At 46.7% G+C, this 25909-nt stretch overlaps 1 protein-coding gene across 5 annotated transcripts in view; it reads right to left on the bottom strand.

Moving 5' to 3' along the window:
• Positions 1 to 25909, bottom strand: part of WBP1L (WW domain binding protein 1 like) — a 51034-nt gene that overhangs the window by 2717 nt on the left and 22408 nt on the right. For 3 of the 5 annotated variants that reach the window (XM_021398091.1, XM_021398089.1, XM_021398093.1), the window contains 2 exons: positions 11522 to 11624; positions 870 to 1031 (listed from right to left, as the gene is read on the bottom strand). In XM_021398091.1, coding sequence (XP_021253766.1) covers positions 870 to 1031; positions 11522 to 11624 — 265 coding nt within the window. Of the gene's footprint in view, positions 1 to 869; positions 1032 to 11521; positions 11625 to 19342; positions 19629 to 25909 lie in introns of all 5 variants that reach the window. The other 2 variants (XM_021398092.1, XM_021398094.1) reach the window with 2 other exon arrangements.

Genomic DNA, 25909 nt, shown 5'->3' on the forward strand with positions numbered 1-25909 from the left:
AGTCACTGTCCCCAGAGGTGTTCAAGAACCGTGGAGATGTGGCACTGGGGGACATGGCTTGGTTGGCATGGTGGGGATGGGTTGATGATCTTAGAGGTCTTTTTCAACCTTAATGATTCCATGATTCTATGATAACCCAGCACAGCCCCCACAAACCTCACCCAGGGAAAGCACATGTTGGCTGGAGGGACAAACTGGGAGGTGACTCACCAGCCCCCTCCAGCACTGCCTTCTCAGCTGAGCTTCCACTTTAAAAAGCAAAGATTTAATCTCACAGAGCTTTGTGTAAATACAGAGAGACAAGGAACTTAGGATCTGGGCTTATAGTTGTTTCAGTGCTGGATTCAGCTTTTCTGCTGCGGTCAGAATAAACTGGCAGTACTGGCAATACAAGTGAGTTTGTTGTACTTACAGTCCCTCAAATCTAAGGAATATGTTATTTTTTCCGTAACAGACAACAAAATAACCTACACAGACAGAACGGGCTTAAATAATGGAAACATTTAGAGAGAGCACTGCACTTTTCCATGTGCAATTGTGCAGGCTTTGGACTGGGGAGAAAAGGACTGCTGGGGCAAGAGCTTAATGAGTGCAGGCTGGGAAGGAAGAGCATCCTGAAGGAGGTATTTCAAAAACCTTCCCAGGAAGACACGCAGCTAATCACTCTACACATACAGCCAAATCCATGGTGGATTCAGTAGGTGCTGTAGCTGGTGTAGTTCAACTCCAGACTCAGGAGGGCTCAGATGCATCCAGAAGCTGGAATATGTCCCCTCCATTCTATGACCTAAGGTTAGAGCTGGCCCCACCTCCTGCTGAGCCCAGCCACTGCTCCCCATGACCACCAGGTAGAGATGTGAGGTACGTACGGAAATAAAACGGCAGGGCTGAATAGTTGTGGGCTTCCCGGTAAGCAATCAAGTTGATCTCATGTTGCCGCTGCTGGGCCTGCAGACGATGCTTGGTGCGGCGATGGTGGCAAACACAACAGCAGCTGAGGATGATGATGATGGTCCACACCAGCCAAAACCCTGCAGAGGCAGAGCGAGCATTAGTCACAATGAAGAGCCACATCCAACCCCACGAAACCCTACAGACACAATTGGGACAACTGCCAGAAAGTCTGGGTCTGTGCGCTGGGAGGCTTCTGCATGGCTGACTGTTATTCTGGGAGAATTTGGGTAATTTTGTACATGCCTTGATATAGCATGGAACATGTCCGACAGCCACAGCTCTAGAGGACAACAAAATATGGAGCTTAGGCACCTCCACCATCCATCCATCCATCCATCCATCCATCCATCCATCCATCCATCCATCCATCCATCCATCCATCCCTCCCTCACTCCCTCCCACTGGAAATTCTTCCTTTTGGCAAAAAAAAAAAATGCAAGCAGATCTGTGACTAGCATTGAATTTGACTCCCACAGCCACATTGGTTTGAAAATAATAATCAAGACACAAAAGACATTCTGCAGATTGACCACAGAAGAAGAGAAAAACCCCAAGCACTATGTTTTGCTTTTGTTTGCACTGCTCTTTAATTTCTAGCCCAAATCCTTCATTGTTATGTTTAACAAAAACATACTCTTCTTACATAAACATCTCAAAATATTTTTAAAACTTATTTTTGTATTCAATGTCTTAAATTATCCCAAATTAAATTAATCCAGCCCCTCGCCTGAATCCTCAAGAAACCCAACTTCTGCTCTGCCTGTGGCCACGGCTGGTTTCTGTGCACTGTCACAGGACACACAGTGCTCTTTGAAAGGAAATTTAAAATGAGCACTTCCCGAATTCTCCCCAGTCCTGCTGACACGCCAAGAAACTCCCCTTCTTTTAAAGCTCCCTCCCCGCTGGCATACATTAGAAGTGAGTTTCAGAGACGTACCGAAGAGCTACAGCTTCCTTTTCCCGAACACACAAAGCTAGTGCTAAAGCCCATTTTCAACATGGGCACCCCACCCTTCAATACTAACCTGCTTTTTGTCTCCCTAATAATATCCTCTAGCCTAACATTACAATACGTCCATGTCCTTAGCATCCCCTTCTAGGCTAGAAATGTTTTCTCTGCTAAGAGCTGGGTGGGGAAAGGTGAACAGTTGAGGAATGTGAAGAACGAGAGGAATACTACTCTGACTCAGGACAAAGTGCAATCGACCCGCGCTGCCAGTGTCAGAGCCCTGTGCTGGTGGAGGTGAGTTGGTGCTGTGCCTCCAGGCGTTCTGAGCAGGGAGTTGCACCTCCCTGTGTCGTAACCCAAATCTCCATGTTATTTTGGCACAGCAAACTGAAATCTCTCCCTTGCCTTGCACAACCTTCTTCTCTAATGGACTGGATTCTGTCTCATACCCAAATTTATCAAAACTTGCTATCAAATTAAGGTGTTGCATGCTCCTTTTTTATTTTTTATCTGTTGTTTTTCTGCTTGGCTGGAAGTCAAGGTTCCCAGGCAGTTTTTCTAGACAGCCTGCTCAGCTGCCTATCAGGGCAGGAAGAAGCCGGATCTCTGCTCCATAGAAGCAAAGGAAAAAGAAAAGCACTTGAGATGCTCTCTACAGTCACTTCAAACTGAGCCAAGAGATGTCTATTGCCCTCCAAACGCCCCTTGATCCTACAAAAGCCTTCAGAAAGTCTTCCAGGGATCGCTTAAGTCCTCCCTTCCCTCCAAAGCCAGTCAGACAGATAGGATGAGGGGTAATGGCCTTAAGTTGTGCCAGGGGAGGTTCAGGTTGGACATTAGGAAGAATTTCTTCTCAGGAAGAGTGGTGAGGCATTGGCACAGGCTGCCCAGGGAGGTGGTGGAGTCACTGTCCCTAGAGGTGCTGAAGAAAAGAGTAGATGTGACACTGAGTGACATGGCCTAGAATGGCCACAGGCATGGGCTGATGGTTGGACTGGATGACCTTATTGGTCTTTCCGACCTTAATGATTCTATGCTATGATTTGCAGTTGCTGTCTTGCAGTTTGAAGGCTCCCACCAATATATTTTATCTCTTGCTAAGGGAAGGTTCCTTGGCACTCGCTGGCCAAGGACGCAAGAACAACTCATGGAAACCAGGTCACTCGTACAGCACGTCACCATGCGCTGAAGCAGGCCTGCAGTTCATCTTTCAGTACTCCCTATATTCAAAGAGCAATCCGTGATCACCCGTTCAAAAACAATGGAAAATTACACCCAGCTATCCAGGGATTTCAGCTAGTTATGAAAATAGAGGATTTTTAACACATTTTTTCATGTCCTTTCCCAAGCACTCTAGATGCAATGGCAGCAAACAGCACTTAGTTAAGAGGTTCTGGAGAACTGCCACTGTTAAGCAATCTCAGCTGTAGCAGCTGAATTTTTCTGCAGGGAATAACTGCTCCCACCCAAGCCTGCATACAGCGGACTTCAGAAGTGTTTCTTTAGAAATCTTCTCTACCCATTCCAAATCCCAAAATGCTTTGCAGACAAACTGATGCACAAGCTTGGAGAGGGGGTCAAAGTCAGCTCAGCCATTCCCAAGAAGACGTGCAGCAGCTCTGTAAACAACGAGCAGAAACAGCGTACAGCAGTTCAGGCTAATAAATTAATGCTGGATCCTACTGAAACCGCAGGAGGCGTTTGTAAGTAAACAGATCGTAATTTACTGGGCTGCAATCTGGTCACGGTGCCAGGAACAACACCTCCATCCTTGTGCCAAGGGTCTCAATGCGTGCTCGCAACCACAAGTGCACAAGAAGTGGTGTTTTTCATGGCAATTTCCAGAAAAAAGAACCCACTAATACCACGTTATTGCTTGGTTTCATTAACCACCAACACTTCCTGGAGTTTCTAGGAATTACTCAACTCTTGACTCAGCACACATCCAAGGACTTGCTTGGGTGATGGCAACGGGTCAGCGCCATGTGTGCCCCCCCAGATTTATTTGCTCCACCTGGCTTCTGGCATCCTCTTTAAGGGCTTTCCCCCACCTTGCCAGGCAGCGGCATGTCTGTGTCATAGGACTATAAGCCTTCACAGCGTGGAGGAAGCAACGGGATGGGACACTGTAGGTGCTGAGCTGCTCACCTGTTGCTTGAGCAGAGGAGCCACAGCCAGGAGATGGAGCAGGTCTGGTTGGATGCCCAGTGTGGTGCTGGGAGTCCATAAAAGGCTCCATAACATGCCCTAGCCAGAAGTTTGGGCACATCTGCAATGCTGGCTGCAGAACAGAAAAACTGTAAAAGCCTAGCAAATATATAGTACGGTCATTTATTTGAAATAAAGCTATGTGTAACGGCCAAGTGTAAATATTATGTCTAAAAGTATGGAGAGAACAGTGAATATGTCCAGGGCTGAGCTGTGCATTTGTACACCTGGTGACGTTTGGCTTCAAACTAGCAGCAGGGAACAAACCAAGCAGAGCACTGGCCCATGCATCCAGCGGCTCATTTGGCAAGAGGGGAAGAAGGGAAATTTCAATTTCATCCAAAGACAACACTACAGGAGCAGGAAACACAGAGGCTGAGCACAGTAACGGTGCAAGCTAACACCTGGTTCATGGCAAAGCAGGCACCAGCCCTGCCTCGTAATGAAAATGGGTGATGTGCAAGGGCAACAGAAGTCTGGCAAGAAAGGGCTTCTAAAAGCCAAGTAAAAACAGGCTTCTTGTTGTCTTTGCTGTCCCCAGAAGCTTTGCCAGTGCTCTTCAACACGTACCTCCTGCCCACATGGACACGAGCTAGTGTTCAGCTGTACTATGCTGAGCTACTGCTGCAATCACTGGAAAAGGAGAGAGCGTTGGGAGGCACTGAGCATCCTGAGCCAGGTTTATCAGAAAATTGTCTGATTTGAGAGAAAAGCTCTAGTGGACATTTCCACTGCCAACTGTCATGGTTTTATGTCTTTTGGTTATCGGTATTCCACATCATAACATCATGTAGTGCACTGGGAGTTAAAGAGTTAATGCTCCAGTTCCATGGAGCGTGGATAGTTCCAGGTACCTGGTTCTCAGAAGAGAAGAACTACTACATTGCCCAGAGGACTTTGCTGCCCTGTTACCATTTTCCAGTTAGAGGGAAAGATAAAACTGTTTGCAGATCATGAGACGTTCTCTCTTCTTGTCCTGTCTCTTGTCCCGGCAGCATCTCACTCCCCAGTCATCTCACCATTGGCACTAGAGTAAGGCCTACCTTAATTTTGGACACTCTCTCTCATTTTATTGGATTTATTAGCTTAAATTGTAATTATATTGTATTATAGTGTGTTATTTTGCATTCCAATACCTTATTTAGTAAATTAGTTTGCTTCTCCTCAGATTGTTGCCACTGTTTTGTTCTCAGGCCCATCTCCCTACCCTTTTTCCCTTTTCCCTTTCCCGGGGCGTGGGTCCGTGGTTCCCCCGCCCCATTAGTCACGGAACCAGGCCGAACCTGCCCTTGAAACGTTGACACCAACCTAGCCAGGACCATGGGGACTAAAACTCGCTGCAGTCTGAGGGGCAGATGACAAGCAGAGAAAAAAATAATCAAAACCACCAATAGATAACAGCAATGCATCTTATTGGAGCTAAACACGCAGCAGCAGACTGCTGGATTTCAAGGCAGATTTAGGCTTGCTCTTGGTTTGTGGAAGAGTCAGAAGTAGAAACGCTACAATCCAAAAAAGGCTGAGTTCTGAGAATTGCTGCTGTATCCTCTGACAAATTCACTGGTGATGCCAATGGGTTGATAATGATGCAAGCAAAGAGTGAATCAGACACATCCAAGGAGCTGAGTTTTGCCAAGAGATTTCCCTGCCAGAGCATCGAAAGCATTCATAGAAATACATCAGAAATACCAGCCTTTTACCCAGCATCAGACAGACTCAGAGAAAAGCTGCAAGTTCCACACAAGCATCAAACTCAGGGAATCAAAACGGGAGCTGCAGAAAGACCTAAGAACAGAATTACTTCCCAGGAAAGCCACTACTCACAAGCAGAGAAAATACCCAGGAAGGAGAAGGCTGCGACGCTTACAGCTTCTTTGGGAAAGGTGTCCCATCCAAAGGAGATGTCCCATCCAAAGGAGATGACCTCTACCAGCCATGAAAGAATGTGCCAAGCTTAGAGCTCTGAAAAGCTTTTCTGGGGCACTAACCAGACCAGTTTTGCCCAAACTTAAGAATAAAAAACTATCTCAAGAGTATGAAATAGAGCATTCCCTCCATACAAAAAAGTGAGGAGCAGTGTTCGGTCTGATGCTGAGAAGGTCAAGTACTGTGCTTGCTGCCTGGGATGCTGCCATCAGCAGTCCCGTCGAGGGAAGCTCCTTTTATCCTGTGCAAAATGGAAAACATGTTTTCTGGAGCGTTCCAAGGGTAGGAACAGAGAAATCTGCCCTTAAGTTCACGGTAAACTTGGGCAAATGCCACTGTTCTATTGGCAGGAAGTCCCCTAAAGGAAAGCCAAAATATACTGCACAGTGTTTTTGTGTCTGCCTGAGAAGCATCTGGGTAATAGCTTTGGCTTCACAAGAGCTGGTTCTAAACAGAAGTGGGACAATTTCATTGACTAAAATGTGATCTCCCAACTAGCAGCCTCACAGTTGGCCATGGCTGGGAGGAAATTGTCTTTTCCAGGCCCAACGCTACCATCAAGAAAAGGAGACATGTAACTGGTACCGCAGTTCAGCTGCACATGAGTTTTACGATGTCCTTGGCATAGAGGACGCATGATCTCTATCTTCTTCAGCCCTGAGCCCGTACAAGTTGGTGCTGCTGCTCAAGAATGTGAGATGGGGATCTGGGCCATGGGCCTATGGACATTCTAGGAAGAAGAAGGCTGCTGAGCAATGTAGTCCCCTCCCGCCTATCTCTTCCATACCCCACGCTGCCTCCTCTAACTCTTCTCGTGACAGCACACTTCTGCGTGCAACTGTGCTTTGAACTGATTCTGGGGAACCAGAGCAGGCTGAAACCCATCTGCTCAACCAACGAGCAGCAAGGGAAAGACTGACTTTCAGTGACAGTTTTATGCTAGCAGAACTGCAGCCCCAACCTGATCACACTGCAGGAAAAGGTTATGGAGACAACATCTCCAGCTCCTGCTCACTTGCTCCCAGATCGATGACTCCAACCAAAGATGATGGATATTAACTCTACAGCTGGTTTCTAGCTTTCAGAATAGCAGCCAGTATACACAGTAACTCCACTGCCATGAAAAAAAGATGGAAAAAAGAAGCATTTCAGAAAAATCCTTTGCTTATCTTACACTTGAGGCGATCTGCAGGCGCTGTTGTTATGGCTGAAGCATTAGCCGAAGAATAACAGCAGCCAGAAGTGAAGCACCTGAGAAAGAGAGGGCAAGGAGAGCCATGCCGGAGGCTGTAAGAAAGGTGGGGAACAGGGCAAACCCCTCCAGAAAAGGACTTGGTTAGACTGAAGGATAACATGGGGTGAGAAAGAAAACATGGGACTGATGTTATTTGACTGAGGGCTTTGGAGACTGCAGCAAAGTCTCTGAGAATGAATTCCTGACCTGGAATATGTACGTGTTACAGCAGTTGCTGGAGTTTCAGCAACTAAGCAGATCTCTGCCAACATTTTCTGGCAGCACACTTTTTGGGGAAAAGAGCTGTCTAGAGATTCCAAGGGGAAGCGTACAGAGATGAGCAAAACATTCAAAATCAGCAAAAACATCAACTGTGCTGCCTGCAAACAGAACATTTTTTTCCCCGTACAACCCTTCCACTAAGGCCCGAATAGTCAAGATTTTTTTCCCTTCCCTAGAAACAGAAGGGCTTAGTGTCATTGCTAACGCAGCCAAAATGAAGCAGAATAAGGCACATCTGAATCCTCACTCATCACCACGGCTTGCTGTGTGGTAACTCAACGACCCAGGGGCTGCAGCTGCCCGTCTCCACGCTCTGTGATTCCCCAAGCACCATGTACTGTTCTTCCAACTGCAACATGTAAAATACTTTTCCATAGCTTTGTTTGTTGCCTCAGGAGCTGTCTAACTTCGTGCTGCTGTTCAACAGGGTAAGGGAGACATGAGGATGGGTGTCAGGAGATCTGGATTAGGTTCTCAAAACACATTTTAGGCATAAATTTGGGAACATCCAGAACTTTTGAACCTTAATTCTTAACGTGCAAAATGCAGTAACTGCAGTCCTCAATTACCTCCTTTCTTCTAGTTTGAAAAGTGCCATTTTAGAACATTTTGCGTCAAAACACCCATCAGGCCTGGAGAAAGGCCAGCAACAGAAAACTCTGGTAAATCACAAGCACATCACAAGGGACGTGAACAAAAACTACTTGTAAGCAAAATCCAGTGGCTGTCCCAAGACCACAACCTCCTCCTTGGGTACTGTGACCTCTCTGGGCAGCCTGAAGAAATTGTTAGGCTAAAATGTGCAACCACCAGCCACAAAGACAGCTTCCCCCAGGTGGGGAAACACAACTGTAAAGCCTCTTCTCCCTGTTTTGCTTTTTATAACCCTGCAGCACCCTCCCCACGCCACGTTATCCTCTGCCAACCTTCGGCTAGGAGCTAATTGGACCTATATGTGTTAGTCCTACATACATAAACCTAGATATAGTCTTATTATTTGGCAACACAGCACCATATTTTTTTTTTTAATAAGAGATGGGTGGGGAATCTGAACTGAGCTGTTATCTAATTTTAAACACAGGCTGTCCACCTGCTTGGCATATCATGTTCTCCATTCCTCCGCTCCACCCCTTAACAAAATAATACCTTGATTTCGCATCCTATTCCACTACCCTCAAGGACTGGTTTATAATTACCGTAACCTTACTTGCTGTCTAGAAATGTTCAGATCAGCCATTTTCAAAGACAAACTTCCCTCAAATTCTTAAATGGGGAAAAAATGATCCTTTTTATAGGAAATCCTCCAAGTGGCCGCAAGACGGGATCACATTTCAAAAGGCAGAGCCAACAAAGCCAGACTAGTTTTCTTTTCCATTTCAAATGCCACCCTCCTCTGCTTCTTCTCCCCACTATGCAGTAAAATATGCAGGGCTTCACAGGACGAGCAGGAAGGCCTTTTCCAGGCACTGGTGGTCAGAGAAGCTTCTGAGCAAAGGAGAAACTTTGGCAAATAGTTACTTCAGTATATGCACATACTGGTCAAATCCAATCATAAGACACGTGTGAAGTTGTACCTAAAAGGTGCTGCTGACTTAACTGTTCATTAACCAAAATGTACTATTAACTTTAAAAAAGCTAATCTATTTCCTTGCTCTTGCTTGCCACACCGTCACTTCACAGCTGCTACTAAGGCTATTTGCATATATTATCATCGCTGTTCACCTCAAAGGTCTTAAGGGTGCCTCACTACATGTATAAACTGAAGATATTCAACAATTTCTGGAGCAAGAGAATGATTCTGAAGCTGTGGTGGCACGCTCTAGAACACGAGTTTTCATTTAAAAGGACATGCTCCCCCCTCCATCTCCACCCCCATCCCAGGAGCCTTTTCCTGACACACATAAGGGCAAAGCAAGCCTTGAAAACATTAACCAGCTGTAAATCGATGCTGGGCACTTGCCCGAGTTTGCAGAAAGCCTGGGAGAATAGGTCTCCTGTTTGCATTACTGCTCTTGTCTCAGCGTGGTGCACGATGCTCTCCACAATGCAGAAGGAACGTGAAACTCAACACAGAAACCCATTTCCCCCAAGGAACCATTTATCAGTGTGTGCCATTAATGTGCTCATTCCATGATCTCAAAGCAGCTTGTGTGCTCGCCCTAGAAAGCAGCTTGAAATGTTCTGCTTCCTCCTAGCAAAAGCTGTTTTTATCTTCCAAAACCATTTATGATGCAGCCAGACACTGCCAAATCTAGAAGTCTGTGCCATGTAGAGAAAACAAAGACAGTTAAAGTAACATCCTTTCATTAAAATTGCGGGGGGCTATTGTTCTGACTCTGTTGCTTGCATGCAGTTCCATTAAGTCTCTCTTTCAAGGCATCCATGGGAGAAACATGGCAACTCTGCGACAAGCATCAGCATGCAGCTGTACTCCATGCTGTTGCTCAATTTAGATCCTGTTTGCCACAGAGCATCTAAGCCCTTGGATACGTGCCTCTTCCTCTGCATTCCCACCCACACAAGTCCAAAGCAGGGTCTGACCTTCCCAACTCTGCTCTGTCCATGCATCCCCATTTGGTCCAGACAAATCCCAGCCGGCTGTCCCCGGGGCTACCCACCCCATCCCAAAACATTCCCGCAACTGCTCGGAGACTTCTGAACATACAGCTGCTGTAAAAAGCCCACAGAGCATTCAGCTGCTGCCATTTGCATTTACACAGCCAGACACAACATCCTGATGACCAACACGTCTTCAGCAAGTCCATTAGAGTCCTGTTTAATTTACAACCACGTCCTCCATACTTCAGTAAAAGCACATTACTAGACTAAAGGATGAAGCATCGACTATTCCTGTCCTTAGATTCAGGCTGACACTGCTTGTATGTATAATACATTTCCACAAACACAAGCTACTTCGGAAGTGAAACCGTTGGCACTGCAGAGGGATTATGTAGATAGCATAGTTACATAAAAACCACAAGATACCATGGGATATAGTAAGAAGATATCACCAGACTCTAACATGAGGGTACAATATTCAGAGTTCCGTATTTCCAAATTTCTGGAGGACAAATGCCTTCTTACAGCCCCGGTTCCTGGCAGTACTGCAGCATGTCAAGGACAGCGTTCAACCCTCCACAGTTCCTCCTCAGGAAAGGAAGACACTTGTCGGCCCAGGCACAACTCAAAGTCTGCCTCGGAACTTCAGCATTTCTTACTTTCCTATCCCTTCAGCTGCCTTACCAGCCTTGCTGGCCCGCTTTGACCTGCTTGCTCATCTCTACACACTTAGCAGAAAGTTCACTTAACCATTAGCGAGATATGGGTAGCTTTAAAGCCCAGATTTTACAGAAATGCCCAGGAAATAAGAGAGGCTGCAATGGGCAATGCGTGCTCCTCACAGCACAGTATTCAGCTACTGCCAGCTCACAAAATCTGCCCCGGGCCCACTCTACCCAAGGAGTTGTGCTCCCAGCACTGTGTTTCCTTAGGAGAATAGAAGTCCTGGCACCTCTCCTTGAGAGGATAGGTTTAACAATATAAATCAGACATAAACTGTCATTCTTGAAAAAATACTAAAACAATAAGATTATAGATACTGAATTAATTCTGTGTTAAACTTAAGAGCTGTGCATATGAGCATTTTCCCTTAAGTGTGGTTTCCTCAGTCACATACAATGCTACTACCCAAATCAGTATTGCCCAAACCAGTAAGAAGACCAAACAACAAATTTCTAGTCATGAACACGATAAGACCACCCCATTGCTCCTCAAGAAGCAGGCAATGCTCATTGTAGCAGCCCTATTTCCCTTGCTGTACTGGGTCAACTCTAGTTCGCATTGCAGCTAAACGCAACAGCAATGCAAAACAAGAGCTGAATACATCACTCTGCAAGACACAAGCCAGACCTGCAGAACGACAGCCATGCAGATTAGGAAGGGAAGCCATACAAAACAGAAGGACTTACACCAGAGTTCATAGTAGTAGTTGCAACACTGGGATTGTCCACAACAGTGGCCCGTTTCACATATGTAACTTTGATTGTTGACACCCATGCAGGTTTCCTTGTCCTAAAATCAAACAGACACACTTTTAAGATGTTTTGTCAGTATCTTCTGAAATGTAATCTGTTTTACCCAGCAATCTGCAAGCATTTTAAGAGTCACAAGTTATGGTCTTGGGACAAGCTAAAATACACAAAAGAGATTAAAACACTTCAAGGGACCATCAAAGAATATGTCCCACAAATGACAGTTTTGAAGAAAACCCATTATCTCTGTTAAATTACTCCTGAGTTACACTGCTTTAGCATCTAGACAGTGCTGTTTTCTTATCAGCCTTTTCCTTTTCTGTTAACAGGTATCACGCTTTGGGTGCAAGGCATTATTCGAAGATGGAATGTCACTTATTCCCTGTTTTACGCAGTATCACTGCATTACTGGGGCTGAATGCCGAGTGGAGGAAACACATCATAAACAGAACATTGTAATCAGAGAAAAGACTGCTTGGATTCATTTAGATCTAAACGGTAATTACAGTATGTTCTTGCAAGATTCCAATCTAAAATGATTCCTTCATAATTAGCCATGTGCTTTATGTAAGATCAGCATTCCTGTAAAACTTTTTCCTGGAATAGTGAAGTAGTCCAGGAGCAGAGCCAAATCAGCTGCACTGTGTCACCCAGCAGGTCCTCAGGATACTTAAGACGGAAAAGGAGTTTGCTGTGAAGTCTCAATCCCCCCAGGAGTCCCCATTTTCCTACTAGGCTGAAAACATGGGTGGGAAAAAGTACAAAACAGAAGAAAACAGAAGTGATTTACAGGCTGTGGTGTGTACGCCTCTAATAGGTGGTGGGGCAACCTGGAAGTTAGAAAACAATACATCTCTCTTTGAAAACAAACAAACCTTAAGAAAACGCAATGATGTTGTTAGCACATCTGCTTTGCAGGTAGCTAAAGCAAACTTTTCATACTGTCTTAAAATGCTGTACATCAGTAGTAGAAACATTTTCATATAGAGTAAGGAGCAGTTTTCCATCTCTAATCACAGTGGCCTACAGCAACTATTAGCAGGCACTGCTAACACAGCATTTTCCATTTCAGGCACACCATTCATTCCAAAAACTGTAATTTTAGTCAGGAAAAGAAACAGAATGTGTCTATTCTCTTATCTGTTCTTATTATTTACATTTTTCGTCACTTTTGTTGGCTTTGTGGAGTTAGTGCAACTGATGAACATGATAGATATTGGCTCTCACATCAGCCACATTGAGAAATTAAGTTCCTATTGCGAAATCGCAACTCTATTGATAATGCACGAGCCAGAAAGCCACCACCTGAGGTTTACGGTTGTGACACACAAGGATCAATGCTGAACTAGCGAATGAGTCATGCGAGGCTGGTGGAAGAACAGAGTCCCACGGTGCCATTTCAGGATCCCCTTTACATCACAACTGATCTGTCCTTGACCACTTGTGTTTATCCTCCCCCCAGAATTTGTTCCATGCTGCGCTGCCTGCTTCAAAAGACTAACAAGAAGGAACATAATGGTGTCTTTTGGCAGCAGCAACCTATATCAACATCAGCGTTTCCAGAGGCTCTCCTGACTGCTTTTGGAGATCCAGAGTCAACCAACATCCTGCTTTCCCATCTGAAATAGAACTCAAGCTTACTGTCCAGAGTTTCTCTAAACTCTGACCAAGAGAAATAGTCTTCCTTGCTAACGTGCAAGCACCTGTAGCTGCCAATGAGCTATGAGTTTGCCCTCAGCACCCATAGTTCAGACAGCTCCAGATTTCAGGGCCCATGCAGTGCTGGCCACCAGCCATGCTGCCAAAGCCCGAGCAGGACGTGGTGCTGGCAGCCCTGCAGTGAGATCAGCAGGTGGCTAGGAGCTCTTCTTGGAGCCAGACCCAGTTCCACGTGTCAAACCCAGAACTTGTTTCCAAATTGTTTCACAGAATCCAGGAATAATTTAGTTTGGAAAGAATCCCAGCAGGTCATGTGGTCCAAGCCCCTGCTCAGAGCGCAGCTACCTCCAACGTCGGGTTACACACGTTGGCATGGGAGAGAGATAAAGGGGAAAGGCACCAAATCTTTGGAAAAAGTATGCTAGATAGAAACTTCAGTGTTGAGAGAGGACTGTGTTAGCGTTACAAGTATCTCATTTGCACCAAGTGTTTCAGTCTCTTTTTCTCTCCCTTCTCAGGTCAAGAATAAATTCTCCAAAAATTGAGCCCCTGTACGCTTTCATCCACTGTTTCACAAGCCAAGGAAGAGGTCACGCCCTGCCATGACAGAGGCGGCACCACAGTCTTGTCAGGAATCCTCTACCTACTGCCAAGCACTTTGATTAGGCTTCATTTTCTAATTAAATCCCATCCTGCACGTTTCTTGTCATCACTGTTGCATTACTTTTTACTTCCTTCTCCCGTTCATTCTTTGTGTAATAAGCAGCCAAAGGGTCACTACTTAAGACATATCAGTAACATAGCTATCTACAGTCTAAATGTCTCCTGGAAACAAGACCACAAGGGCTTGCGCTTCCTCTTTCACACCAACAGCCACAGACAAGGCACAGGACTGAAACTGTAATATTATAGATAACACATATACGGGAAGGGAAGAAAATCTCATAGAAGCAAAATTGGAACATTTGCACTTTATCGGCTAGCCGTCATTTCTAGTTGCCATCTAGCACCACTTTTAACGATCATTTTAAATCACTCTTAGCAGCATGGAGTTTGTATGGAAATAATACAAAGAAGTTCTGTTGTTTTTTTAAGATAGCCTTACGAAAACAACTGAGGGGGAAGGTTTCTTCCCTAAAGCACTTTCTCAGCCAGCAGCCAGTGGCTATCACATTCCAACACAGACTTCCTTGCAGAAGGACTATCTGTCTTCTGGTTGTCCGGGCAGGCACACCCCTCCTGCCAGCCCTTGCTGAGCTAGCTGCAGACGCCTCCGGACAGGATTACTAAGCAGTGTCTACATTGGGTTGTTCTCAGTGTGCTCAGCCCTACCAGAGCAGAGTATTTCTGTTTCACAACTAAGAAGACTGAACATGCCATCCCTTATCTCCCTCCTGCAAAGCCTTAGAGAATTCCAGCTAATTTCAAGGGGTTGGCTTTGTCCCGTGAAGCAGCATGTACTGGGGGCTGCCTGTGCATCACTGCCTCCCTGGCATTATCCTAAGAGCTGACACAGATATCTGGGAAACTGCAGTCACAGGATTCCTGATGCACACTCAAAGGCAAGAGCTTTCCTGGCAGCTCCGCAGCCCTGGAACCTGTTTCACACCCCCCACCCAGGCTAACAGAGGCCACTTGTTCAATCTCGTGCAGGCTCTTAAGGGACTCATTGAGTTGGGAAGACCTCATTTCAGTGCGCTTGGAGAGTCTTCATATTCTAGATCTGGTGTTTTGGATTAGTTTTCCTTTGTCATAAACAAACTTCGTAGAGCAACTGTGTTTCCATACAAACACAAGATGATGATTTTTTTTTTAATTTTTTTTGTTGTTGTTGATACATTGGCATTTGTGATAAATCCACAACCATGCTGACAACTCTGCCAGGAGCACGCTTTTGCTGTTAAGTGGTTTTACAAACAATCCTTAAAACATCCAGTAGCAGCAGGCACAAGAGGACTCAAGGCAGTGGCACATGTCAGGCTTGAAGCCACAGCAAATGCTAACATCAGTGTCAGGGAAAACCGCCAGCGACTTTCTCCACCTTCCAGATCTGTACTGGACCTTTGCTGGAGGCCTATGTGACAAATTAAAGGTCAAAATCTGGGGCACAGTCAAGACAGGAGGTATTCATGGAAGTCTGCAGGCTGCCCAAATTGCCCCTCACTGCAACCAAAGAGGTAGTCAGACTTCGTTCTCCTCTGTAGAGGTTTTCACAACTAAATGGTTGGGTTTAATGTCTATAACTGTTAGGATTTACTGCATCTGAAGCCAATATAGGGAACAGAGGGAAAGGAGAACTGATTGACTATGCAGTATTATTGCAGTCAAAGGATGGAGGAACTTTGAAACACACTTTTCTCCTTTGAAAAAACAGCACCTAACCTGGTAACACTGTTGCTATGTCAAAAGGGAGAAAGATGAAGATGAGCAAATTCCACACTGGCGTGGCTATTTTCCAAGCTGAAAATTAATACGTGCAATGCCAGCAATAAACACCGCAGCCCACGCTCAGAAGTGCATAGTTGGCATGAACCGCCTACAAAAGATGACTCCTCAGCTGGCACTGACCAGGTAACTCAAACCAGGAGTGCCTGATACCTCTGAGATCTAATAACCAGCGCAGCTTTTTGCTCTGTCTCCCCTTTCTACAGAAATCCAGCCTCCATTACCTTAAATACGAGCACCTTGCATGCGCATGGCCTCTCTGTCATTTGGCCTGCTAGGGTATATCAACCCATCCTGGCCTCAGTGACATCCAGAGAGCTAGGAAAACACTTGGGCTTGTGTTTCCTGGCAGCAGGCTACGTGCCATTCCTCTCTTCAATAAGGTAGCCAGGTTTTAGGCCTACGCTAATACTTGCTTCTCTCCAAGCTTCAGGATTTGTCAGGGCATACTGCAATTAGTGGTTGGACTGTAGGAGATGAGGAGTGCCGGGGTAAAGAACCGAGTACCATGGGGAAGACAGCTGCCGCGGGCTGAAGGGGCCCACCAAGATGGCACCCGCCCCAGGACACAGTGCTGCTGGCATCAGTGGGCCTCAGGCACAACCTCTGACCGCGCCAGGCCTCCTGGTCTCATGGCTCTCACGGGACTGCGGCAGTAAGCATCTACTAAAAAAATCTTGACCTAGATATTCCCCTAATCTCACTGCTCACAGACCCTTGCTTTCAGTACTCGGCCACTGCCAGGATAGCCACGTAGGATGGAATTCAAACAAGCAGTGCTACCTGCAGGAAAGTGCACAAATGCCAGGTATTTTGAGTGACTCACAAGCAGTGTTTGAACCACGCATATTCTTAAGCACCCAGAGTGACAGAAATGACTACTGGTAACTTAGCACACTGTCACCAGTGTTCGTTCGGCAAACACAAAGCTGCTTCAGAAGATGAGCAGCTGTCATGTAAGAGACATCAGTAGTAAGGCTGAAATTGCTGTTGAAAATATTAGGCTAGGCCAACACTAGCTGGGACCAACTGAACACCACACTGAAGTTTGGTAAAGATGAAAGCAGCGTTGATCGCCGTGATTTGCAGGAACTTTGGGTATCGGCCCCTTGCAGCACTACAGCGGGCAGAGCCCTGCAAGCCTGCCCTGTGATGGACAGCTTGGGCTGGAAATAAATGAAGCCCAGACATTGTTTCATAAGGCACCCTACACACATGCCCACCCTCACCCACACGGCATGCAGCACCTCTGAGCTTTCACCAACCTTTACCTATGGAACAAATCGGGCCGGAGCACCCATTCACTGCGGAGGAACACTCCAACCACCTAAAGGAGCGCTGCCCTCCCACACACGACAAATGCACCGGTACACTTCGAGAAGGGCTGCTTTCATTTTTGTTTATGACAAGTTTCACTTTCAGGCTGCGGGAGCTGCCATATCCGCACCGCACGTGGAAGTGTTTACATCTCCAGCGCCGTGCTAGAAGCTTCCCAGCTGCAGCTGGCCTTGCGCAGTAACACCACTTCCAGGACATGACAGCTCTGAGGCTGTTGTGTTTGTGCGACCAAACAGCTGACAACACCAAAACCTTCAAGCAATTAAAATTAAAAAATTGGAGGAAACGTTCAGCATCCAACACTTCAACCTTCCGTTCCTTTGTTATTCCACATTTTTGCAATGGAGCAGAAGGACGCAGTCAAGTTTCTACCTGCAACCCAAAGAGGAAACAAGTGCCTAAAAATGAACACCGAGCTCCTGCACCACCACGCTTCCTGGGGCAGGAGCTTTAAACAGACACCCACGTTGTGCTGATGTCAAAGGCATTTAAACATCACCCCCACTGAAAAAAAAAAGAAAAAAAAAGCCAAACCAAAACACTGTTTCCACCATGCATCGGGCAGCCCACCGGCTGCAATGCCATAGGTCTGAGGGAAGCAGGGTGCCCTGGAGCAGGAGCAGGGCAGAGCTCTCCTCGACACCCGTGTTTACAGTCCAAGCGCAAACAGCAGAGACAATAGAGGCGGATGCGTGACGAGATGTTCCTGAATTCCTCCCACGCTTTTAATTAAACAGCACTGTTCACCACCAACTCCTTTGTTCCCCCTTTTAGAAGTGGGAGAAGAAATTTCTTAATGCTATCTGCGTGAAGGACATGGTCCCAAATACTTTTTTCCTCGTCTAAAACTGAAGTTCAAGCAGTTCATTTCCACTGGATCTCTCATCGGTGGATAAAAATAGTCGAGAGCTTTGCTCAACTGCTCTTGAGGCAACACCTTCTTCTGCTTCCTGTAAATGCCTCTGTATCTATGCAGAAAAGTTGCAAGCACAGAGAGAAGCACCATCCAGTGCACCGAGATAAACAGCTGTGAGCAGTGCGAGCAAACCAGGCAGCAGCTCACCTCACTGCTGGCTTTGCACTTTATGCAGCACCTCAGTTGTGCCAAATATCCTTCCAAAATGAAAAGGTTCGTTTAGAAAAAGGAACTTTAGAGAAAAGCATGCCCGTGGAACTGGAGCAATCTCAGCATTTAAGCCAGCTGTGCTGACTGCAACTTGAGTTACCCGAAGTTGTTTAGGTTTTGTGTCTCCATCTCCCTCCTCGGTTCAGTTCCCAGGTTTTTAGGGAAAGCCCCTTTGCCCCAAGTGCTGACAAGTGAAATGTTGTTATAGCTATTGCATCCAGCGACAGAAGGTCATTGTGCTAGAGGTAGTTTCTTATGTAAAACTGTTTTCAGATCAGCAGGCTGGGAGGGAGGGAGGGGGGAGCTGCATTTCACCAAAAACTGAACTGATAAGGAAAATGAGACAGCACTGTTTGCTCAGCAGCGTTTTAAGTCGTTTTGCCTTCTGAACAACAGCAAGTTGGGAGTTTAACCATGCTGCAGCCAGATCCTGAAGTTTTAAAGCCCCATTAGAAACTGCAAGCAGCACTCTGGTATCATGCAGTATCTATTTACTGTGGATTACAGATCCCAGCAGCACCGGAGAGAGTTTACAGTTAAGATTCCCCTCCAGACGTGCCTCCCAGACCAAAAAAAGGGCTTGCTCTTCCCGAGCCCAAGAACAAATAGTTGGCACTCTCCTCCGGCAGGGAGCAGATGGCCAGTTGCTACCGTTTCTCACTCCCCTCCATGCCCAGCCACGACATTACCCAAGCTCCTTGTTCACACTGAAAAATTAAAAAGCCACCAAACTGGGGGGCAGCAAGTTGCCATTTTCTGTTTGGTGACCCTTGTCAGAGAAGAGAGAGAGAGAGATTGTATATATGCCTTTGCTTTTCTTTTCAACATGGTTTAGCACTCAAAATACTGCTCGTGCAAGAAAGTTTGGCACAAGTTTTCAGGCATTGTATACACTATCTCATATTAAGGATTGCGGAAAGTATCCATAAAAACCAACCAGGCACAAAGAGCTGCGGTCCTACACACCGCCGCCAAAACAGAGGTTTCTTCCCCCAAACAACTGCTTTGCTCCTTCCTCACTAAGCAAAAAGCAGCCGTGTCCCCCGGTTAAATGCTGCGGGTGGGGAAGTGCCTCCTGTAAGGGTCTGGGAACTGGAAATCGTTTCCTAATGCAGGAAGGGGAAAAAAAATAAAATTAAAGCAAGTTACAGCTTCGAGCAAGCAGCGCCCACCGCACCGAGCCCGGTTACCTGTCTGAGACCCAAGAGGAAAGGCATTCTGCAGGCTCATCCTCCGCACTCGCGCATGGGAACGCAGGAATTTAAAGCCCCGCAGCAAGCATTTCCTCCTCTGCTGCGGGCAGCCCGCGCCTCCGATCCTATTTAAACCAGGGCTTCCTCGGCTGGGAATGCAAAGTAAACAGGGTCCTGGGGCACGGCGCGCACTCGCTGGCTCCCCCTCCTCCTCCTCCCACTCCCCGTGACATATCTCAGACGCAGCCCAGCCGGGGTGGAAATGACATCAGGTCGGGCACTTCTGAAAAAACAGCAAAGAGAAAAAAAGGCTGAACCTCGAGGCAGCGCTGGTGAAGACGCAGAGGAGCTGCGCTGCCGGTGTGGGACGCCAGCAGCAGGCCAGGCTCTGTGAGCTGGATGCCGACAGGTTCTCGCTGGGGATTAAAGCTCACTAAGCCAAAGAGCTTTCTCCTCCACAATAGGTTAAAAGCCTAAATTTGCTCACTGTTTGGCAAGTAGCAAGTTCCATCTGAGCATCTCCAGATGCTTCTGAGCACCTCTCAGGTCCCCACTCAGCCCTGGCCCCATACAGCCATGGGCAGCGATCCCCAATGCCACTGCGATCGGGTCCCCTGGGACAGGTGACAGCAGACACTTGAATCTCTCTCCCCAGAGAGAGCATGACCAGCCCCGACCCACCAACCGTTTCTAATTCTACTAGAGCTCATTTCACGTTGTCGTGCCAAGGGGCAATTAAGCCTCATAAACAAATTCATCATCTGGAGCGCAGGATGGCATTTCTTGTTTGTCCTCTCTCCCCAGCAAGGAGTACAGCAAGTTCCACGCCGAGGTAGGAGATGACACTGCAGAAGGTAATCTAAATTTAACTTCCTTTTCCTACCTACACTCAGCAGCCTCTTTTTTTCGGGCATCTCTTCAACAAGCAGCTGTCCTCATCCATCCCGTGGGGGCCAGCACCCCTCCGAGCACCGCAGCAGCGCAGGGGACATTCAGCAGAGAGGAAGCTCCCCTTGGTTTTGGCCTCTCCAACTTCTGGACCAGGCAGTTTGCAGCAGTGCCAGAAGCAATCCCCACTGTCCTCACACCAGAAGTCCTTCCTGACCACTGCCACCACCTCCCACCCCCAAGCAAGCACCCCACGCTGCGTGTACCCACACAATCAGGCTGTGAGGCTGTCATAAATATTATCTGTTTTTCACTGGTTTTAAGCCACCACAGAGACTTGCTGTCTAAGGTAAGCACATCTCTGTTTTTCCTAATAGGCATATCAGCAATTTCCTGAAGGATACAAAACATCAGCATGAACTATCATCAGTTAGGCAATGGGATTTTCCAGCTTTTGTGCTTTCTGGATCAAACTCTCAACCTTTGCTTTTCCAGTTCTGAGGACAAACACCAATGATATACAAGGGCAGCTTTCTGTTTTAGAGTAATCGCTTCTGTGGCCTCACGCTGTCCTTTGAAATATCCGATTTGGCTGCTGCTATGGAGCCCTGGACAGATCTCAGGGCTGAGCCAATGCAGCCATTTCCGAATCCCTCGGTCAGAGGTAATCCAGCTTTAACAACCTGCTCTTCCCCAGCATTATTCAAAAGTCAAAGTTTCATTCCAGATCTAAGACAAGTCACAAAGGACTACTGAAGGCAGTAGCTTAGCGGAAAAGCAGTAACATCCTTTCCAGCCCCAGGAGCTGGGCAAGTTAGCTCATACCCTTTTGATCCCTGATCGCCACACTCAGTCTTTCCAAACATGTATGTTCTCCTAGTCTTTGCAATTGCTTTGGGTATTCCAAATGGTATCATTTTACCCTCTTTTTTTTTTTTTTTTATTGTTTTTAAATCCTAAGTCCTAACCCCAATGATTTGTCTAGTGGCCATGAGTTTCACAGGCAGCGGTTAAGAACAAATAGTTCCTTTCATCTGTAGTGAATTCACCACCTTCTAATTTGACTTCCATAATATTACCGGGTGGGAACAGAAGTCCCCATCCATCTTCTCATCCGTTCATTAGTCTGTACTTGTTAACTAACTTCTTGTGAAAGATATCAATCTTCCTATTCCTCTTAATGCAAAATCTTCTCCCAAAGCCTTCAGCTGCTCATCATCTGTTCCAAAACCCTTCCAATTTTCTATTGCCCTCCACTTGTGAGTGTGCAGAGCTGAAATTATTATTTTAATGAAAGCAACAGCTCAGCACGGGTTTCACTTCCTTTATGCGAACCCGGAGCTTAACATCTGCAAGGCCACATATCTCCTGTGTTTATCAAAGATAAAATGAACAGGGCAAACACAAGTTTTTACAGTTTCTCTGTAAATAAATCACTTAAGGGCTCTGAAAAGTCAAGGCTAACGTAAGAACATGTTAAGGGATTGACATTACTTTGAAAATCTGCTTGTTTAGGCAGCCACCAGCCACCCTTCTTCAGCACATTGGCATGAACTGCACTGCAGGTTGGAGGGAAGGAGGGAGCAAAGAGCCCGAGCTTTACCCATTGGTAGGACTGCTCTCCTGAATGTGCCACCTGCCCCAAACATGATGCACAAAAGATGCTCCATGACAGCTGCACAACCCAACGCAGACTTAGATTTTAGCATGCTGCTGAGGTAGGCAATGGAAGTCGTTTAGCCCATTGTAGAACCGTTGTAATGTTCAATGGGACAGGCTTGTGAGCAGGTTAGTAATCCAGCAAGATGCACTATCCATTTTGGTACCCTGAAGAAGATAGCTTGACCTTCAGATGATCCAGATATGACAACATGATTGGAACAAAAATGAACTTGTGCAGCTCCCATCTGTCAGGCCCAAAGCACAATGCTAGTTTCAGTGGCTCTATTACTGGAGCCCTGTTGGAGGAACAGTAAATCCGGGTGATCTGTAATACGCCCTCAAACTCCAATATCACAGTTCTAGGAAAAAAACAAAAATCAGATAGTGCAGCTATACACATACAGGATGACCATGAAGGTAGAACAACTGTGTCTAAGAGCTCCTTCATTCACTCCAGGACACTGTTATTTTTGTGTTGTTAACAGCAGCATCCCTTGAGCATCAGCTATCTGCTTTCATTAGTCATCCCACAGCCTGGGATGCTAGAACTGAGACTGCACAGACCTGCCAGGCACTTCAAACAACATGTGAAAGAAGCAACCTGAATGAGCATGACTTTATCTTTCCCCATCCTGGAGATGGCTTTGGGATTAAAGAAAAAGGGGAAAAAAAACAGCATATAGGAAGGCATAAAAGCAGATCCCTGTTTCTCTTCAGTAAGATAACATTCAGGAATAACCACGCTCCATCTGCCTTGACAGAGTAAGTTCTAAAGGGACTTGTCTCCTAGGAAAACCAAAATGAGCTATCTGGAGATGAGCAGTACTGGAGCAGAAGGACAGTGTAGAGCTACCTGCAAAGCCTGCCCACTGGTTGCTGATTCCTAAAAAGCGAAGTGCCACTCACCTGCTCTGACAGCAGCAGCACAAGAACATGGCTTTCCAACACGAAGAGTGGGTGCACTGGGTCTTTGCAACGTGTAGCACTGGTATTGTCTACAAAGAACGGCCTCAGAAAATTCCAGAGGACAATAGGAACAGGCCAGTCTGAGGATTTCCCAGCACACAGAATACCTTCTCTGTTGCTTAGTGGATACATGGTTCTGATAAACCTTCCAGATCCTTAATGTCTACTGCCACTGCGCTATTTTGGAGTTGGCTGAAGTGGGTGCAGAACTGTTTGCATGCAGTTCAAAGACAAAATGAGGACACCGAAGTCACTCGCGTTTAATGTTTCTCAGGCCAAACCAACTTCCTCATTGCTAGAGAGAACACAGAGCAACACCAGCAAAACATATTGCACATGTGGAAACTGACTTGTGAGCCAGTGCCACAACCAGACTGTTCAATACATTTAAAAGTGCAAGGAAGCACGAAGGCTTACAGTGGTCAGAATCTCCTTGGGTAGGTCCCTCTCCTTGCAGCCTGCTGCTGCTTCCGTCAGCTCAGTAGTTTCAAAGCACAAGACACTTCTGCAGCTTTACTCAGTCTAAATACACAAATAAGGACACTGCTTTTCAACCTCACCGCTGTCACCTGTGCTTTGTCTCCAAGTAACTGGTTAACCAGGGAGGAAGAGGCTGCAGACTTCAAAACAGGCTCAGCATAGTGGAGAGCCTCAGTGGCTGTAACTCAGCCAGCAATCCCTTTTCTGAAGCTGTTTTCTGCATTAAGCTGCCTACAAGAAAGGGCAGGGAACCAAGATGGGGCAGGGGATGCCCAAGAGGAGCCCTCCCCAGCACCAACCCAGCAGAGGCAGAAGCCGGCCACATCCAGGCTGTCCCAGCCCCAACACCAGCCCTGCTGTTCAGTTCATGGCAGAGCGTGGCAATGAAAAGTCCAGGCTCCTTCCCTGAGACCAAAATAGTTTTTGTTAAGCACAGCTTGAAATTTTCAGCCCTCAGTGACGTTGTTTCCCACTGCTTTTTGCTTGAAGAGAGGAAAATGATAGCCACAGGTCCAGCAGGCACTTCTTCCCAGCAGCAGAGCTGTGGCCAAGCCAACGTGTGGTAACGCCAAAGGCTATTTGCATGGTTATTTTGTATGACTGCTGTTTCATACCCAGGCCTCCTGTGCAAGCCCAGAGGCCTCAAAAAATCTTTGAAGTCCCGAGCCACTGAGGTGGAGGGGAGTAAAGAGATAGAATTGCCCTATTCAGAGATGACATTACTTGCTTCAGTGGAGACAGGGTCAGTTCTGCGCCACTCACGCTCCCAGCTTTTGGGAACCCTTCAGTTTTAGTTTGGAGTGGGCCACGAAGTCACAGGAAAGCCAGCTCCTCCCTTAGAGCTGGCACAGGGGAGGGTGGGGGGGGAATCAGCTGTTACACATTTGACGAGATGTCTCCAGCAGGGCTGGCGTGTCGGGGTGCTGCAGGGACACCCGCCAGGCTTCTCGTTGTTGGCAGCACTGCTGTTGTTTTCCCTTGGCTCATGTGTGCAAACAGGACCTTTGGTAAGGGCTCAAGAGGAGACACCGTGCTCCAGACCAAGCTGAAGGCAGAGTGCAGACAGTAATAGGATCCCTCAAACGCGGGATCAAGACGGTAAGAGTCTGTTCTTGTTTTAGCATCTTGCACCATGTGGGTACCAAAAATACAGCAGGTGCCTGGCCTTTGGTCACATCATCACAGCAGACAGCATTGTCCCAAAGCTGCTAATGCTAATTGCTTACCAGCACAACCTTGATGGAAATCTCAAGACACCCTCCTCTTAGGGGTGCTATTTGTTTTCTCTCCAAATGACAGCAACTCGCTATTTTTAGTGCTCATCTCATGTCTGCTTGGCATTTCCCTTGGGCCTTACCCTTGTTTCACACCATTGGTGCCAGCTCCCACGAAGCGTGTATTTGGTGCCAGAGGGGCTGATGCCAAGTCTGCTTGTCCTGATGCCAAAATGGCAGCTGGCTTTATTGTTGAGATAGGAGTTGCCAAAGATAACGGCACTAGTGCTGGAGAGACTAGCATCAATTCCAAGGTTACTTTCCTTCTCTGCTCTTCTATTGCCTCTAGACTTCGTGGAATAATGCTGCTCCAAATGACCCTCTGGGGTCCTAGATGAATTTTTCATCAGGGTCTAAGGCAATTATGCCAGCAGACAGTCTAAGCATATGAGTCTTCAATAAGAAGGATAGGTACAGACATGGAGCAATTATCTGGGATGCAGCACTGCTGCTGCTGGGCCTCACCACGACAGGAACAAGCCCCTGCAGATCACGCAGGGCTTGATCTTTCTCTACCTGCAAACGTGTTTTAAAAGAATCTCTCACAAAAACGGAGAACTGAAGATAAAAAAGGTTACGCGGCATTTCATCACCAAGATATGCATGAAGACAGAAGTTCAGAGCAGCAGAAGAGGGTCAGGGATCAGCCAAATTGCATCACATCAGCATGGGCAGGAAGACAAAACCCAGGAGAGGCCATGGCTCCCTACCTCGTTAGCCTCCTCTCAAGTGCCACTCTGCAAAACGCTGCTGCACAGACACAGCCCAGATCCACACACCAGGTGTAGGGGAGTGACATGGAAAACACCCACACGGATGCAAGTACATAGTATGTGCAGTCTGTAATTGCACGTGTACAGATGCGTGCACTCTGAAGGGATGGCTTCCCTGCAGATTAGGAAGCATTTGCCTGTTGACCTCTGCTACTTTTCTTATTAGCCAAAGAAAATTGTTCAGCGATGGGTGTCAGATGGGCACCTGACTGCACAGAGGTGCTCAGGTCTTTCTTCGGACATGGTGCAGTTAATTGGCCATTTAACCAACTGGCGCCTCGTCAGGTTTTCTCATTATGTACGGCTTTACTGAGATATCTGTCACTTACACAGCCCAGTCAGATCTTTCTAAAGTTCACTGGTGTTTTCAGGGACTAAGTTTGCCAAAACTTGAACAAATGCACAAAAGCCCCCCTCAAAGTCCCTGCAGTCCTGTTTTCCTCAGCTGTTTTTTTTTTTTTTTTTTTAATATAATAAAGAGGTTCTTTTATTGAGCTCAGAGAATCAAGTTTCTGTTTCCA

Source organism: Numida meleagris, chromosome 5, assembly GCF_002078875.1.
Source record: "Numida meleagris isolate 19003 breed g44 Domestic line chromosome 5, NumMel1.0, whole genome shotgun sequence".
In the NCBI taxonomy this organism is placed as follows: domain Eukaryota; kingdom Metazoa; phylum Chordata; class Aves; order Galliformes; family Numididae; genus Numida; species Numida meleagris.